Source organism: Coloeus monedula (genome assembly GCF_965178545.1).
Source record: "Coloeus monedula genome assembly, chromosome: 2".
NCBI classification, from domain to species: Eukaryota; Metazoa; Chordata; class Aves; order Passeriformes; family Corvidae; genus Coloeus; species Coloeus monedula.
Genome location: NC_138782.1, coordinates 39729430 through 39748362, shown reverse-complemented (window position 1 = coordinate 39748362; position 18933 = coordinate 39729430). Strand labels below are relative to the sequence as shown.

The 18933-nt window shown below is 35.3% G+C and overlaps 1 protein-coding gene across 1 annotated transcript in view; it reads right to left on the bottom strand.

The window, feature by feature from the left end:
- The window catches only part of TTC27 (tetratricopeptide repeat domain 27), a 113253-nt gene that overhangs the window by 75694 nt on the left and 18626 nt on the right, over nucleotides 1–18933 (bottom strand). Inside the window, exons 5-9 of the mRNA XM_082303020.1 lie at nucleotides 18352–18454; nucleotides 15907–16071; nucleotides 11683–11819; nucleotides 7220–7332; nucleotides 2988–3054 (exon numbers count right to left, since the gene is read on the bottom strand). Coding sequence (XP_082159146.1) covers nucleotides 2988–3054; nucleotides 7220–7332; nucleotides 11683–11819; nucleotides 15907–16071; nucleotides 18352–18454 — 585 coding nt within the window. The remainder of the gene's footprint in view (nucleotides 1–2987; nucleotides 3055–7219; nucleotides 7333–11682; nucleotides 11820–15906; nucleotides 16072–18351; nucleotides 18455–18933) is intronic.

Here is an 18933-nt window from a genome sequence, read left to right as displayed (position 1 = left end):
TTTTTGAGGAAACAAGAATTTCAGAAGATATCAGATGAATGCATGACAACCATCTAACCAGCCTGCAGATTTAGGAATCCACATGTAGGCTGAGAAGATGCCTGCTCACACACACACACACACACAGAGCAGTTTGATGCTAAAGAAATTACTAGAGCAGCATTGATACAGTGCTCATTTGCCTACTGTTTTGGCAGCACCAAAGCTTGGTAAATACCTTAAATACAAGTGATAACAGCTACGGTGCCATTTAATTTACTCACTAAATTAGTTCCTAGCAGTCACTGTAGGAACTAAGCCTGTGTTAACATGGACACAGAACATTCCTACTGCCAGGGAGCAGTGATGGATTTGCCTCAGTGACTCAGATCTAAGACACAAAAGAGCTCAGAGATTTCATTATGAAATTCTGCAGTGACTATTCACAATTTTAGGTCAGATGCAAATACCACAAAAGGTACATTTATTGAGAAGAACTCATGTAAGCTAATATCTTGATTCCTGGTTTTGGCTTCCAGGAAAGATCTGGGATGGTGTTATTACAATTCATACTTGTTCTTGTTTATGTCTTGGGAGCATAGGTCAAAATAATTCTAAGATTCCACTGTGTCCCCACATCCAATTAACTTGGAAACATTAAGCAAAATGAACACTACTCTGATACCAAAAATTACTATTATTTACTCTAATGTTTAGACTACCAGCTACTTCTTTATGTCACTGCTGTTCAATAAATTTTGGATTACAGTGAGATCTACATTTCTGTTCATCTACTGCCATAGACCCTTCTTTTTTACTACTCTGAGCACAAAGTGATAGGGAAGCCTACACAGATCTCTCAGCTGTTTCTCTGGAGATCTAACCTGATAGTGGCTGCTGATCTTACAAGTGTGAAGCAAGCCACAGCTAACTTAATAAGTCTATAAAAATATAAATAAATAAATGAATGAAAACATAAGCTCCCCATAGTTAATGCAGTAAATTAATTGAAGTTAATCAGCTGTCCTGTGATTTTTGAGGGATCAGCCACTAGATGGCAGAAAAATGCAGTTTAATTTTCCCATCATGATGAAGAATCCACCCAACAGATCGCTTACATCTGATGTAACAGGTAATACTATCTGTCAAGCAATGTCAGATAAAGGATGACAGGAAGGCTGATTATCTTTCTTCCCTAGTGCACAAGCTACCTAGACTTCTTCTAACCTGCTGTAAAACTTTAAAAATATTTAAATGTTGGAAAACTCACGTGTTAAAAGTTAAACCTCACACCTACTTTCATTATTCTAGAAAGGACACCTCTAAAGGAGTTAGGTCAATTTTGTTAAAGATATTCTATTATCAGAATATCACTCCATTTAATATTAAAATGATAGAATATATGGAGAACTTGCAAGATTCAGATATATAATGGCTGCTTTTCCACCCAAGAATGATGTGAACAATAGTGGGTAGTGAGGAGACTGAAACAAGGGCTATACAAAATAGTCCAGGGAGTTTGGAAATAAGAGAAGGAAGATTCTGAGTTTTCACAGAAAACCCTATTTCTACAGTTTTATATACTGCTTTAACATTATTTTAACAACAAAATGACAGGGTTTGTTTTAATGAAATTACATGCACATCTTGAAACTTCATACATTTGTATTAACGTTACTTTTGCGGGAAAAATTGAACTCTCACAGTTTCAGCATTTTTAAAAAAAGCTTATAGTACTCAGTACATCAGTTTGGTGTCACTGCTACAGGCTTTTTCTATGTGTACATTTCCTTACTTTGCATATATTTATTATTTCTGTAATCTTTTGTTCTCCTTTAATGGTCATCATTCTTTAATATTCTTACTGGATACTTCAATGACTACAATAAGAAAGGAGAGTGGACAGCCTCATTTTTTCTACATTTCAACTTTTTCCTATTCTCTATTCCTACCTTTTGGGAGACAAAAAAAATGCCCAAGGCCAGAACAAAACTGTAGTTCAAAACAAAATACTTCACAAAATGAGAAATTGTATCACTATAATCATTGTAGTAACAAAGAGAAAACCTACAAAACCTACAAAACCCAAACTGTTTTACAGCAATTCACTCAGTTCCCTCATGCATGCCCTCTTACACGTACTGTATTAGCAGAGGGACCTAAACAAACATTACTTTTAAACCAACCTATTTCACATTTGTCTAGTAAGATTAGGATTATCTTTTTTACAGATAGAACCTCCTTTTACAAAAAACCCTCAGCCAAACATTACCATAGTTAACCTTAGGTTACTGTTCTTAGTCCAGCTCAAGATTCTAGCTCAAGTGAAATCAAAGGGGTTTTTGCTGAGATCCGACAATGTGCTTTTTCAGATGACACTACTACAGCAACACAGTCTCGGACTGCAAGGCTTGGGTAGGAGAGCAAGCTGTCTTTACTGAACCCGAACTTAAGCCTAACATTGCAGAAAGTAAGCAAGAAAGAGAACATAATGACAAGCCTTTCATCCTACACCCTCCCACCTAAATTAATGTTGAAAACCCCACAAAAGCAGAAAAGATCAAGGAAGAAGCAAATTGTGTTTAGTCTTCAGTAAAAAAAAAAATTACATAAAAAAATACTGAGAATTTTCAAAGCTTCATATGAAGTTACAGATTTGTTCTGCAGCAAATCAGCCACCGAATTGGGAAGAAACGTGTAAAAGCAGAACATCTGATACAGACTGAATAAATCTGAGAGTATAAAGCTGAAATTTCTTTAGAACTCCTCTTGAACATTGTTTAAAGAGAAACACTTTTACCACTAGTGTCCCAAGAAGAGTTTGCTGTAGAATTATACAGTTGCATATTACGTTATAATTCACACAGTGAATAAAGCTTAAAAACGCAAAAATTTCTCTGTGTGTTTTGTGGTGAAATTTCCTGGTTAGTGTGACTGACAGGTTACTGCTTGGTACTTAATTATTACGTGAAAACATGTTTACTAAGAATGCCAGGTAAGTTACTTACTGAAGTAAAAGCCAGAAGTTCCTCTTCAGTTAATTTGTGTATTGGATTGTTCTTTTGGAAGTCTATACTGTAAAGAGAAAAAAAATAAAACAATGCTGATTTCATCGTTAGAATTACATTATTCAGAACACATTTTTCAAACTTGCAGAAATCTTCTGGAAATGAAAAACGGGAGTATGGTATGTGCAGAAAATGACCTAGACCTAGAAACAGTCACAGAAATAAAGAACTGTTTAGGAGACCAAGTATTTTATAAGAACCTTTCCAATACCATCCTCAAGTGAAATGTCTTACTTGGTGTAAGCTTATGGGAATAACAATTTCACAAATCCTAAAAAGTTTTAAATCCAGTGTTTGTTTTTACAGAGATCTGTTTCAAGTTAAAATCCTATAACTAATTGAATGCAGATTCTGCAAAGCAAAAAACTACTAATGCTCAAGAAGTGCTGAAGGGTAATCTCAGACAAACACCCTCTTTCTAGTCACTCAAGACATATGGTCACATTAGTCCATCTCTCACTGACCAGCATTACCATGACCTTGAAGTATTCACAGGGGGAAAACCAGCAGAATACACAGAGGTGAGAATTAAAATTATTTTATTCAGAATTGGATATGCTTACAGAGATGATAAAGAAATATGGCTTACAACTCTGTGTGGATGCATGTTCTCCTTAGACAACAGCTCCCCAACACTTTCAAACATACTACAAAGAGACAGCACCAAACTGCACAAAAACCAAGAAAAGCTGTAATTCAAGCTCCCTGTTAAAACCAAAGATACCAAGTGAAAATATATCCTAAACTGTACCACAGATGATGGATCATCATCAAACCCATATAATGGCTGTATACATAAGCCCAAATTTATCACACTAAATTCTGCAGCAGGCTTCATATTCTAGGCTAAAATTGCAAAGATACTTACTGTGGTAATAGGTTACAGACTGAAATTACGCTCTCTACATTACGTAACTTACTTTGGAGACAAGACTTTGCCTCGTTATTCACGCATGATTTCTTCTACTTGAATGCACACAGACTACTCACAACAATTTCTAGAAGAAGACTTGAGAGTCTTCCAACTCTTCTTCCTGCACTACAAACCTCTAACTTCAGACAAATGGTTATGTAGTCTGTTCCCGTGATGGAGGTTCCACACACACTTGACACCATTTATGCTGATATTTCAGCAAGCTATATGAGTACGGCCATAAGGACATAAAGAAAAGTTTATTAACTATTGCTTCAATACATTTTCCCTCACCTCCCCACATTAAAAAAAAAACCCCAAACCGCTATGCTGTTGGTGTTTTCAAAGGTTTAGACAACATGGCTAGGAAAGAAATTCTTTATATATATATATATGTCACTGTTTCTTCCCTTCCCTGTGAACATTTTCATGCAAACAGGAAAGTAATAAAGGATTTCAGTGCTTCAGTTACTTTTTTCCATATCTAATGTCAGCTGCTAGCAGAAAGACTTCTAGTTGGCTTGATGTAGTCAAGGCAAGTCACTAAACACTGGTCACTAATACAAATGTGACTTCAGGTAAACAATAGCAATTCTCTATGCATGAGGGGAGGGAGACAACCAAAAACAGAGAGGAAAAAAAGGCAGCAAGAAAAGTTCTAGTATTGTATCAACTCAACAGCAGACAGGCAACCAGAATGCTAAATGACATGACCACGGCTTTTGAAAAGCACAAGTTAACCAAGGCACAGTAAAATTTTGACAAAAGTGGAACTTATTTTTCATCATCCTAAAAATACATTGATTCAAGCAGAAAGGATTAATCCTCTTCTTACTCTAGATCAATTTTTGTCACAGCTTTTTGAAGCACATAGATGCAGCTCTTCCAGATCAAAACAGTGCTAAAATAGATCTCTGATTTCCATTTCTGCCACATCCATTTACAAAGCTTGAAGACAAATAAGTACAGAAATGTAAGTCTTGAAAGACAGGAGAACAAGTAAATTGTTTTAATTATTTTCCATACTGAATCAAATCAAATTTAAAGCTATAATTTGAATCTGAATCTAGAATCGAGTTATACCCTGGTTTTAAGCATTTCTAATGACAGTGTTAGTTCTTGTCAGACTACTTTATGGAAATTTCATTTCTATGACCTGTATCTGTTCTGGTTTCAAGGACAGATTAACTGGTTCATGCCAGAGAATTTCAGGAGTTGAAATCTGAGAGGAATTCAGGATCTACTGTGTAAGACCTATGATGAGGCATCTTTTCATAACAATATGAAGAGAAGTCACTAATCATCACATCATTCAGTTTTGTGATGTATTTTCTGTCCACTCTTGAATCTTGTCTTAAGAAGTTTATTGAAATAAAAGAGGGAAAGAAAACAATGAGAAACAGACATTCTTTAGACAGATAAAACAGAACCTTGGAGTAAGATGTACTGTGCGCCAGAAAAAAGTATTGTCTAGTAAATCAGCAGAAGTTAGTTGTCTGATTAATCAGGTCTACCTTGACAGCTTAATAGATAAAGTATCCAGCTTAACTAACAAGTTGTATACTTTGGGACTCAGTGAGCCATATTTGAAACAGTACAATTAGTGGCAAACAAAGTATCGCTTTTTGGATTATGACTACCTACTTCTGTTTCAAGAACTGATTTTGAAAGCTGAAAATTGTTAAAGAACATCACTAAAGCTATTAAAAATAAAACAGCTTACAGGAATTCTACAGCTAACTTATTAATTATGAAATGAAACATTTACCCTCCAGAACTGCAGTCCTCGTGCATGAAAGAAAACCACAAAATCTGCTATAGCCAAGGCTTGAGAAGAACGTTTAGCTTAAAAGCCAGTGATAAATTTAACATGTCTATGCTTCCCACAAACTGACATACCAATAGGTGGTATGGACACCAAGGGTACAGCCAACAATCCAAGCCTAAACTCTACTCGGTTGCAAGAAGATTAATTCTCAAAGCTGGCATCCTACTACATCGTCCTTTCTGCAGTGGCTGGATATCAAATCTTGTCTCTGTCGCTGACCAAGACAGCTTCAGATGATTAATGTTATCCCACCCACTGAATGGCATTTGCCATTCCTATAGGGAAGCAACACTGAATTTTGTTTAGTCAGTTGTCTTTAGTTTCGTCTTGCCTTGAATCCTGCCAAACTCATATATACACACAACTGGCAGCCAATATGGTTCCTAGCCACTGTTCAGAACATGACAGTGGTGGTTTCAAAGTCAAACACTGTGATCAAGAAACCCACTGTGCAGCCAACCAATGTAGAACTCAAACTGCACCCTTAAAAAAAAAAAGAAAAGAAAAAAGAGCAATAGGCAATTTAAAATTTCCTTCAGAATGGAGGGAACAGGAAGGATTATAAAATCTGAACCTAAGACAACGCTGTGTTAAGAAATGAAGTCCTCACGAAAATGGTCCTCAGGAAGGGAAAAGCTTTGCTTTGCTTGAGGCAGTTTGTGAAAGACTAAAAGTGACTGAGCTAAGAATTTATGTCAACCCACTGTTCGCTATATGGTCCTCAAACTGGATCAAATAGATTCCATCATTTTGCAACTCACAGACCAAAAAAGCACTTTGAGAGTGAGTGATAATGAACACTGCATCAAACTCACCAATTGACTATACTATACTTCCACATGCCATACCTTCTGATCCTTAGATTTCAAGCTGATTTTTGTTCTTCTACGCTATTTCCAAAACCCATGTAGCAAATAATTTCTAAAAGCTGGGGGGAAAAAAATCAGGTGCAAAACCACAAGGACTTCATACTATAGCTTTTAGCTACCAACGGACAAGTATTCCCATGTCACTGAATAGCAGAGCAGTGTATTGCCTGATGGTTGATCCCCACAGACAGCTGGCAATTGCAGATTCTGAAGTATGCTTTCAAAATTAACCAAAGTGCTATCACTGCATGATAGCTTATGCCAGCTGACACTTGAAATGTAATTAACCTGAAGCACAAGGAGTATAAAGCTTTTTAAAGATAAAACAACAACATAGCTATTAAAGAAATATTGCTGAAATTTTGAACTGGGCACTAATGTTCACTCTGAAATAATTGAAATGCTATCTGTGTATAATGCAAATCTTTTAGCCTTTTAGCCAGACTATATAATAAAGAAGGAAAAAAGTCCCATCAACTCACCATTTCATTATTTCATTGTCACAGTGATTCATACAGTTGCTTGTTTGGGGCTTTTTTAAAGTAACCATAAGCTAACTCACCATATTCCAAGGATTACAGCAAGCTCTTCTGCGCACAAATCAGGTACCTGGTACTGATCAGCATCCGCTAATTTTATCTCATTAAGCACTGTGTCATCATTTAAATCATAATTCTGTGGGAAGAGAAAAAGAATATTTTAAAATAGATAGAATTATGCCTTCAAAATATGAAAAAAATATAGAGTTCTTCGGAAAAGGATAATACTACCATTACAGAAACTCACCATGGAAAGCAATTTACCGTTATGACAGAATAACTAACTAATGAAGACAGTACAAGGTAAGTAAGACAGTAATGAAGACAATACACCCAAAACACTTTTGCTACAAATATAGTTTCTTGTGCATGAGGAACAGCATTCAGAGCAACTTTAAGGTTACCTAATATCAACTTCCTATTTAAATAAGGGCTGAAGGCAGCTTCCCTTTTCAAATTGTTGCTCATAGAATTATGAACCATTTCATCCTCTCTTACACACGTACAGACAACTGAAACAGATTAGTGTTATGGTCACTAATGTAGTGTTCAGGCTATGCACCTTAGACCTCTGGGAATTTATGGATTTCTGTTTAAGTAGCAGCAAAACCCAACCATGTAAAGTATGACTTCTGGCAGTAAAGGTAAATTCCTTACAGGGACTTTTTTTTTTTTTTTTTTTTTTTTTTTGGTAAAAGGAGCTTCGTAAATTAAAAAAACCCCAAAATAACGCAGACTGGAAAGACTTCACTGAGCCAGCACATTCTGAAAACGTTTGCTCCCAGACAACTACTTTTGATTTTCCATAAAATTTCCTCTGGAACATGCTTTTTATTTAAAGAGTCTTTAAGTTGTACAAAAAAGCATGCTATCTGTAGCTCACTGTCCACCATTTAACTAGAAGATGAAAATAATATAATCTATGGCTGAGACATGTAAATTACTATGTGCATAGAATTTTTGTTTGAAAACAACAAAAGATTTCCTTGGCTGTAAGCGAAGCTGTAATACTACTTCTTGCCTTGAAAAACAAACCCAAACCAAAACAATTGTTCCTGAAACCAATTATCATACTACTGGTTCTTAGTTACTAGTAGTAGTATTTACAATCTATTAAAAACAGATAATGGATTTATATTAACAGTTTTTCAAATTTCCTATTAATTTCCCTTCAATGTCCCAGTAGTAGCTGTTTCTCATTCATATCTTCCGTTGGCAAGGTCAAAATGAAGGTCCACAGAAGAACAAAGAGCAAACAGGAATGCTTTGAAGTGGGTTATCTGCATTCATCACCAGTATTTTATCACTACATAAATGAAAGGAAACTGATTTGACAGAGAATGTGAAGAAAACAAGCTTTTTTATTTGAAGTGGATAAAGAATATATTCGCAGTTTTAAAGTCAAACTCAATACCATAATTTTCTTCTCTTCCTACATTAGACTATGCAAGGATTATCTACCACTTCAGCGGAAAATTATTTTAGAACTAGTATAATGATACTTCATTATGTGTAACATAAATTACAAATTAATTAATATGGCAATTAGTTAAAATTTCCACCTTCAGGCATACATAATTTTTAAAATCTAACTTGTATAAATAGTACTAATTACTTTAGCTTCACTGTGAATATTGATCAACTGAACGGTACTGCAACCGTATGCCAGAGCTTTAAAGCATGACTTCCATTCCTAGATATAAAAAGAACTTCCTCATTCCCCCAAAATATAAAAACAGCTCTGAATTTTTAAAAACTAATCAAACTATTTAAATATATCACTTCATATCAAGGATCTTTATGCATGACCTCAAGCCTGAGGCTTTCCTTTCATAGAAACTGACCTGGGAGCAACGTTTTGAATTTACAGCCTTAAATACTTATTTTGAAATGTGAATAGTTTTGCCTCTAGCGCCACCTGAGATAACATAATTGCTCAGCACCAGAGGGAAAGATAAAGCCCTTGACCAGAAACCAGCACAGCTACCAATCCAACTGTCAGACACATTATTATTTTGATTCTATTTTAATTGAATTAAATTACTCTCTGCTTAATTGCAAAATAACTTGTTCAGTCTTCCTACTGAACAAGACTAAGGGGAAAACTTTAATATCATAGAAGTAAGCACCCCAAAACAGGAGATGAACATTAGGCGGGAGCAGTCTCAACTCGGCCTTTATCCAAACTGTCAGAATTTATAATTTTCTTAGGAAATTTTCTGCTCATCCAGGATAAATCCTATCTTGAGACAAATGGAGCATTCTCCTTTATCTGCAAATGGCAAATGTAAAATAACAACTCAGGAGAGAACTGGAAGAGAAATTCTCTATTACAATTTAGCTTTCCATATGCATATGTTAATTCTGTGGAGATTCTCAGCACCTCTTGAAGACTTAACTTCTATGTATTTGCCATGGATAGTCTTTTAAAAGTACACAAGATACAACAAGTATCCTCCCTAAACTCAGACAGGGATGCAGGGATGTCATTGGTAGTTTTTGGCAGAAGGAAAATAGCATTAACTCCAATTTTAGCTAAAATAACTTCAAGATACACTCAAAGCCAACAAATCTGAAACCAGACCTGGCAAAAGAATCACTAGGATTCACTGCTAAAGTTAATTACATTGCACTGACAAACTACATTACTGAGTTGCATTTTGATACCACATTATCAATAAAAACATGCTTGGAAAAGAGAAAAAAAACAAAACCCTTTAACTTGTAATTCAATGCACACACAAATTGAAGAATATACTTAGTCAAACCTGGTCTAATACCTGTAGCAGAACACTCACACAAATTAATAAAATGTCTGAACTTGAAATACCTCCGGTTTTCCTCAAAGCAGCACATGGTTTCACTACAAGATTTTCTAGAATTTGACACAGAGAAGATGCAGAAATATAAAGTACTGATTTTTTAATTTTTTTTTTTTTTGAGAAGTAGACTGTGGGGACAGAAAGCCTCACTTTCTTTAATGAGGAGCCTGAGTAACTTACTACAGAATTATATGACACAGGCACTCAGATTTGCACAAAACACAACTCCTTCCCTGTAGCCAGAACCTCTTGTTTCTAGCATCACCTTTCTACTTTTCCAAAAGCATAGATATGTTTACTTTCTCTAGCACTATTTTCAAGCTACACTCAGTAAAATTTTAGTAGGACAGTATGGATCACATCAAGCCTGACTGCCTGATTTTTAAAGGTTTTAATTACCCTTATTTCTTTCTAAATTCTCTGCGAAACTTACATGAGAAGCTCTGTGTCTGTTCACTGAAAGGACATATGAGTAGTATTTGATTAGCAAGGGTAAAATATTTAATTCTGAGTTATACCTACAGCCTAAGCCAGTGTAGCCATTTTTATTGAAATGATGAAATAATTTTATTCCAAACTAAAGTCCTTATCAGAATAGACTAGAAAGGCAAATGCTTCAGAAAGTTGTGAATAACTGGGAAAAACCACTCATACAATATCCCAGTTAGGAACTCTGAGAACAGTGCATGCCATCATTTAGTTCTAAAGAAGTTGTAACTGAAGACTATAACTAACTGTGACATTCACCAGGCAGCCTCCCTGAGCTCTCACTATCCTATAAGGGTTGGTGTATGTAGTGCTATCATAAGCCTAAGTCGTGACACATGTAGTCAATCTCATTTCATCAAATCAAATGCAACACCAAGGACATGCTAACAGGCAAACAAAAAAAAAATCTAGATTAGTCTAGATTTTTTTTTTATTAAAGATATTTATGCATTCAATTTAGAAATAGAGAAGTAGTGACAATTTTTTTGCTTAAGATCCCTGCTTGACCAGGAAGTCTATCAAGGCACAACATTTTTTAATAAAGGCTTTCCTACTTTATGATGGAAAATTAATACTTCATGCCTCAATTTATCTCTGGCTTCTTTAGCAAGTTCAAATAACTTTATATCTCCTTAGGAAGGAAAAATATCATTCCAAGTCAATTCAGTGGTTCTCCAGCAATTTATAATTGAAGTCATCATGCACACCCTTAAGATCAGTAGGGCCAACTCACATCATTCATGCCATAGGAATAAGTAGAGTAATTTCCTATCTTTGCACTGTAACTGAATACGTCTGTCAGTCTGTAGGAATCTGTGCAATCCTGGTGCAATCCTGTGATGCCTTGCAGGCTATTTTGAAAATCTGCCTCTCACCTGTTTTCCTAGCTCCATCATTCTTAGTCACTAAAAATGAATGCACGAACTGTAGAAGATCATATTTGCAAACATGTTCTTAGTTGAGTAGCCACATCTGTCCTGCAGACATTCATACGTTGTTTTACCCCATGCCCTTTAATATTTGGCAAATTACTGCCCCACAGCTCTTCCAAAAACTTTCAAAAACCCCAGCTAAGTTTCTCTAGGCACAACACACTTTTCCCTAGCAGACACCCAACAAAAGCTTCCGAACACTTTCATTTTAAAAAATTAAAGCAATTCTTCTAAGATACATACTATTGTTAAGCTTTCTAGAGGTGTTGGAGCTGGACTTAGTTCACTGTGAGGAAGGAGGAATTCATCTGTTCTTTGGACATCCAAAATAAGCTGTGCAACGTATTTTTCTTGAAATCGAGTTCTCTTCCCCAAAGCACCTACAGAAAATATGTTTATATTAATGAACACTAAAAACCAGTAATCAAATCACATACTAGAGAGTTGCTAAAAAAAAAAAAAACCAAACAGACAAAATGAAGAAATACATTGAGAATTAACCTATGAAATTTAGCAGTGGTTTAACTCTGCTTGATCTCTTTGCAGTGAACTACATGTGTTCTCACTGCCAGCTGAGACAGACAAAGTAATACACGTTACAAACACACAAACACAGCTATATAGGTCTTGCAAAGCTGATTTTAGTTAAATTCCCCATAACCCAGCATACTGAAAACTCATAGTCATCAAGTTTCATCAGTTCCCTGCTTATTCCCAAGCAATAAACCAGAAACAATTGTTCAATTCGCCTGCTAGAAGTTAGTGACTACACAGAGACATTTAGGCAAATGAAAACCCCATAATATCTTACAGGCCATCATTTTAAATATTTCAAATCTTCATTTGAGGAGTTAGGAATTTAAAGAAGGATCACGGACATGATGTTACCAGAATACAGCATGTAAGATACTGTAAAAGTAATATTGGGAGTGAGTGACACCGCAAACCAGTGAAGGCTGTATAATGAACTAACCAATATTCAGAATGCCCAACATGAAATTCCTCTCAGTGTTGTTTCTTCAGTTCTTTATTGTACCCACTGGCAATTTCGATTAGTTTTTAAAGGGGTAACTGACATTTATACCAAATTGTAAGGAAAAATCGTGTCTGTTCTTCCTCTGTTAGCAACTTGTTTGCAAAATGTAATCAGAGAAATAAAAAATTAATTTCAGGACAGTAACTTTAAATAACAGAATCCTAACCAGAGGAGCTAAAGATTATGGAGCTAAAGATTACTCTATAAAATTTGGAGGTTTGCTTGTTCATTATTACTGTGATACAATGCTCAGACAGTGTGAAATGGAAGAGAGATAATCCACTGCTGCTTTTGCAGAACTAATTAAGATCACGTAAAAGTCTTATTTTCATAGTAATTTTGAAAAACTTTCATTATATAAAATCTTTGAGGTAAAGATGATTGAGTGCTCATGTGACAAAGGCCTGAAGATGAGGCCACTGTCCGTAAGAATCATCCGGCAGAGGCACTGAAATAGCAGTCACCCATTTTTCCTCCTGAAAGTGGAAAGAGATGTGTAGGGAAGCCAGAAATTAAACTGATTTCTCCTTTTCTGCCAATTACCCCTTTTTGTGGAAAAGCCCTGTATTAAGAGTTTATGAAGAAATGAAAAAGGTTCTAAAAATATCACTTTAAAAATCACACAGCACACTGCAGAGAAGAGACACAGAGAGAAATACTGGCTAAAGAGTCATACTAATTTTACACAGTAGCCTTCAATTCTCTAATTTAATATTGCCTGAAAATCACTATGCTGTAATTCACTTCCTGTTATGTCTTACTGCTTAAACAGCTGAAGGAAACACTGCAAACTTATTCTGGATTCCAAAAAATTGCTTACTACCACTCAGAAATTGTGATTTGTTTATGCTCTCATATGCACATACCTCCCATCCCATTTTTAAACCTAAGAATTCCTTACTATTACAGGGACAAAACACTATTTTTACTTGAAAAATATGTATCACATGTGTTAAAGCTGAGAAAAAATTTGTTTGGTTTATATCACCATGTATGGCAGTGTTCAAAGCCAGGCTGGATAAGGCCTTGAGAAACCTGCTGTACTGGAAGTGTCACTGTCCTTGATCTTTAAGGTTGTCCCTTTCAACCCTTAACATTCTGTGGTTCCATGGTATATCCTCACAAAGTAAAAGGAATCTACACAGAAACTTTCCGTTTCATATCAAAAGTTCCCGGAGATACGTTACTGGGCATGAAAAGAATAAACAGATCTCAGAGTTCAGCATTATTAATCCTCTAGATCTGTTGATCTTAAATTTATTTTGGATTACTACCCTTCAATTCACTAAATTTATACGCAAGAAGGACCACAGTGTTCTCTTTTACTGGAAATTGTTTTGTAGAGTTATTGATGGTTATGACTCATTGTGAGGGACATAATGATGCTTTTTAATAAAAGATGAACACAATACATACTTGGATTAATGGGACTTAAAAAAAGTACACAAACCAAGTATAATTTTGTCACACATTACTGAAATAACTTTGGAAAACATTGGTCCTAAAATCTGTTTTAAGAACAATATCTATTTCCATGCTGTAATACAATACTCAGCTAGTAAGGATTACGAACATTAATGCACATAAACCTCTCAAAATCCTTTCCTAAAAAGGAAATTCCTCCCAAAAGCCTTAAAAATGTCTTTGCTAGAGATTGAATTTTTACATTAAACTGAAGTCTTTTTTGATGATGTAACATTCCTCCCATTTAGCCCAAACATGCACGTCAAAAGAGTTTGTCTAGAATGCCAACAATTCCCACATGTTCAGTTCATTTGCCTTCAGGTTAGACATAGCTATGCTAATAGATTTATGGAGATAAACCGCAGAACATTTAGGAACAAAACATTGGGGTTTTTTTCTGAGATGCTATATCACCACAATCTTTCTCTGGGACTATCATAACCTCTTGGCAATAAAAAATATAAATAATTCCACTGCATCCAATCTTTTTTTTTTTCTCCTCCAAACAAGAAGGGTTTTTTCTAAATTAGATTTAAGGAAATTATTAATCCAAAATCTGAAGATCTCCTTTAAAGGAAAAAAAAAATCCAACATGAAGACTATCAGTGCATAACCAACCACCTGTCTCTTTGATTTTACTTGTTCTCAGTTAATTGCATTTTTATAGCTAGAGTACCATCATAGATAGTGATGTTTTTATTAAAAAAACAAGAACAATTTTGACTAATTTTAAAGAGAAGTACTTTATAATACCAAGTTGGTTATAAAGGCCACACTTGGAACACACCACACGCACAGATTGTGTTGCATACAGGAAAAAAAGGGTAGGATCAATTGAAATGTATAGATTTCCTTCAGATATAAACTACCATGTTTTAAGTAGATACCACTGAATATAATCAATCATAGTTAAACAAAAGCATTAGGCCACAAGATTTCCATTACAGATCTTTCAAAGTAAGCTTTTCAAACCTTTGAATAAATGAGCATGGAGTTCCACATAATTTGTTAAGAGTTTGTGTTTCTTTGGGTTTTTGTTTGGGTTTTTGTGTGTTTTAGGGAGTTTTTTTGCTGCTGATGTCTTAGGCATTTTTTAATAAATTATTAAACTGATTAATGGTATGAACAGGATTAGCTGCAGCTCCAACCTAGGTACAAAGGAACATGAGCCTTGTGAAATACAGTGATGTTAACAAGTAAGGAAGCTGTAAGTTTCAGTTCCTTAGCGCTTTCCACTAATAAGTCTACAGAAAAAAACTAGATAAAGATTTTTTGCATTTCTACTCAGGTACAATCATAAGTTCTCACACAGAAAAGGTGTGATTTTATGTCATTTTGATTGCCTAGCAGGACCAGCTAGACCATAGATCCATATCTATCCATGTAAAGTTGTAAGTGCAGCAATCCGATTTCCTGATGCCAACGAACAGGTTCTGAAAGGGTAATTATAAAGTCTCCATAGGGATTGAATCCCTGGGATTTCTGTTCATCAGAAATTTGACTTCCCTGCTTATTTCCTGTGGTAATACCAGTCCTAGGAGTGACTTCTTAAAGCTATTTCCACAGAGCAGATCTAGGCTAGTGGCACAAAAGGGGAAAGACTGCATCAAATCATCATGCAGACTCCTTTATAAGTGTCTCCAAACAAACAAAACAAAACAAAAAATATTCGTCATGAGACTAGCAGATGCAACTAGACCTAGAATTTGACATGAAACACAAGAAAGAAGGATTATAATGCGCCAACTCCTCAAATAACCATTTAGGAATAATTTTTTAACTTGATGTCATACTTCTCTTCCAAGCAATACTAATTCCTGCAAGACAAGTAAGACCTACCTGTTAAACACCAAGCTTTTGCAAAGTACAGTTTTTTATTACTTGGATATGTCAAAAACACCCCCAACAAGCCATAGGTTAGTTTGGTCCAACCAATCATCCTCATAGACTTTACAAGCAAAACTTACCTGTAAGGTTAATCTGCAGTTTTGTTATGTCTTTAGCCATATTGAAACAGTGTTTAGCTTTTTTATATTCATAGTAAAACAAAAATGTATAGGCAGACTCAAGATGGAACTGAACTGCTAAGTGCCAGCTTTCACCACCTGTGAACAATGCTTCTGCTTCTGTCACTGCAAATTAAGAAAAAGAAAAAAATGAGACTGTAGTCCAGGAGAATGATATTTTAAAAATACATTTAAAATATCATGAGGGAAAGTCTGCTGTTCTTTACACTTCACAGATTTAAAAATTCACTGACAGTATATAAAAGATGTATGTGATTTAAAGTGTTTTGCAAGTTTTAGACCTAAGGATTGCTACTAGAATAAAGAAAAGGTCAATCTTCGCTTACATTTAACAGCAAAGCTGAACTGGGAAATATCACTTCTGCAGAGAAGAAACAACTATGATTGTATTGGACCTTCTAAGGAACATAAGAACAAAATATTGAGCTAATGCCCACCCCTTAAATAGTAAACTTCAAATGGAAGTTTCAACAGCAGATCGAGTATTGAATGGTGCCTTAGGATTCTTACGACATTTTCTGTTTGGTTGCTTTTTGTTTGTGTGTTGAGTTTTTGTGTGTTTTTTTAAATAATTACTGATTTGCTGAATGATAAAGATCACATTCTCCATCTGAACAGGAGAAAATACTTTTGTGAACAGATCTGAAGTCTTCAGGAAAGAAGACTTGACATTTTTTCATCCAGCATAAAAGCATTTTTATTTCTTATGTATTTAAGTTCTATCAAAGTACAGTAAGTTACAGAGAACATTCCTGCAAATACAGACTACTACATTGAAAGTGGTTCATGCCGATCATTCTTAAATGGAAGTGGGTTTTTTGCTTCACGCTTTATTTCTGCATTTTGCAAAAATATTTAGATAACAAGAATTCCAAAAAAGCTCACAGCATCACAGTACTTAAAAAGGACTGGTTACCCAGTTATAGCACTGACGCTGTGTTCCTTAACGGATACTTAATTTTTCAAATAAGCTTTATTAATGGTGTTAAAAAGTCTTACTATATGAAAAAGTGGTATCATCAAGGATTTTTTAAACACTTTCTCTGACTCGAATTTAGAGACTGGCTGCCAGCTCTAGCACGAATAGACTTTACTGTTTAAACCTCCTAGGCTTTTTTTTTGTCAGTGCTTGTTAATCCTCAAAACCTTTCACTTAATACAGAAAGCTGCTAAGTCTGAACATAGTTTTTACACAAATTTTTTAATTCACTAAACCAAAATTTGCTTAGATAAATCTTGCCTAGCAACAACTTTTTCAAAGATGAGATTTAGAGATTTTTTAAAGAAAACTACAAACTAGTAACTTAAAAATATTCAAGCCTACAAAATACTGGACATGCAGTTACACTTGGAAAACACACAAAAATGCAACTTTTGATCTGAGTGACACTGATACAGTTTCAAAGGAAAAAATAAATCAGGTTATAGTCTTCAATTGTGCATTACAACTTGATTTTCCATAGCTAACAAGTTTCAATGAGCTGAATACAAGATTACTTGTGCTAAAGCCATATGATGAACTCAAGTGACACATTGAGAAGTGGTCTTACCACTACCTAAATACCATTTACTCACAGTGCTTGATAAGCTTAGGCACTTTGAGACTTCAAGGACCTTTGGGGAAAAGCTTCACATCATTACTAGTACTGACATAGCGGTCCAGAAGCACTGATGTCCCAAACTTATGACATCCTTCTGGCACCCCGTGCCATGCTTGGTACACAGCCAAATGGATGGGAAACTGCACTAAGTCCCGTTGGTTTTGCATAATGGCTGCCACAGAACAGCAGGGAATCACTGCAGCTGTCTTCTATTCAAGTGGTGATATTGACCTAACACTTGAGAAAAATGCAATTTTTCCTGAATTTGAAGGTCTTCTTCTCTAGTAACTAACACAAAGTTTTCTTGAGAACTTGATGTAGACAAGCGGGTTACTCAAGCCCTACTCAAAGACAATTTAAAAGGTTTAAAAGTATTTATTTTATGGAATATGAAGGTACTTGTTCGAAATACCAGATGGCCTCAATGAGAAAATAAACAAACTGTTAAGAGGCACCAGGCAGCAAAAATTGCCAGAAAAAAACTCACTACAGATTCAGGTGTACTTTACATCATCTATTTCTGAGAACCATATCCAAGAATCTCAAAACAAGTCACTGTCAAAAAAAACTTTGTCCATGATCACATTTTCATCTTAGAGGCTGAAAAATAGCATGTGCCTTACAAGTCCATGCCAACTTAAGCGAAATTCTGTTCCCTCTCTAGTCTTTGCAGTTAATTTGAGTGTCTGATAAGCATTACAGCAGTTACGACTACAAATGCCTCTCCCTGTGCTATCTTAAAAGTGATGCTGCAAGCCAACAAAACAAGTAATTAGAAATATACCTTGTTTTATACAGGTCTGGGCCAGAGTAAATAGCTCAGGTGATCTCTCCTCCAACAACTGCTGGTGAATATTTACACATCTTAGAGTCCACCAAGGTAATGTCTAAAAGAAAATATGGATGCTTCAAGTTCATAACAAGTACAGAGCATTAAGAAAAAAAGGAAAGTGGCTTTAAAATACAGATTTTGTAGTCTAGAATTTTCAATTCTAGAGTCTAAAAAGTACAAGGCTATCCAAAATAGCTGTTTTATTAAAAAACCAACCATAACCTAGCATAAAGACGAACATATCCAGGCAGCTCTACAGTGCTCCAAGAGTTTGATGGATTTTCTCCCTGTTAATTTTGCTAACTGCTCTTTGAACCCTGCAAATCTTTAGTACCACCATCTGGTAAGAAATGCTGTGAACAGCAGAAAAAAAAAATACTTGCATGCACTTACTTTGGAGCAGCCACTTGCTACTTTGATTTCATAGCTCCTAACTCTTGTAACAGAAAAGGACCAAAATAAAACCAAAAACCAAAGTCCAGCTGTTTCCTACTTATCTTCTTTTGTGTCACATAGATTATTTTAATAGAAAGC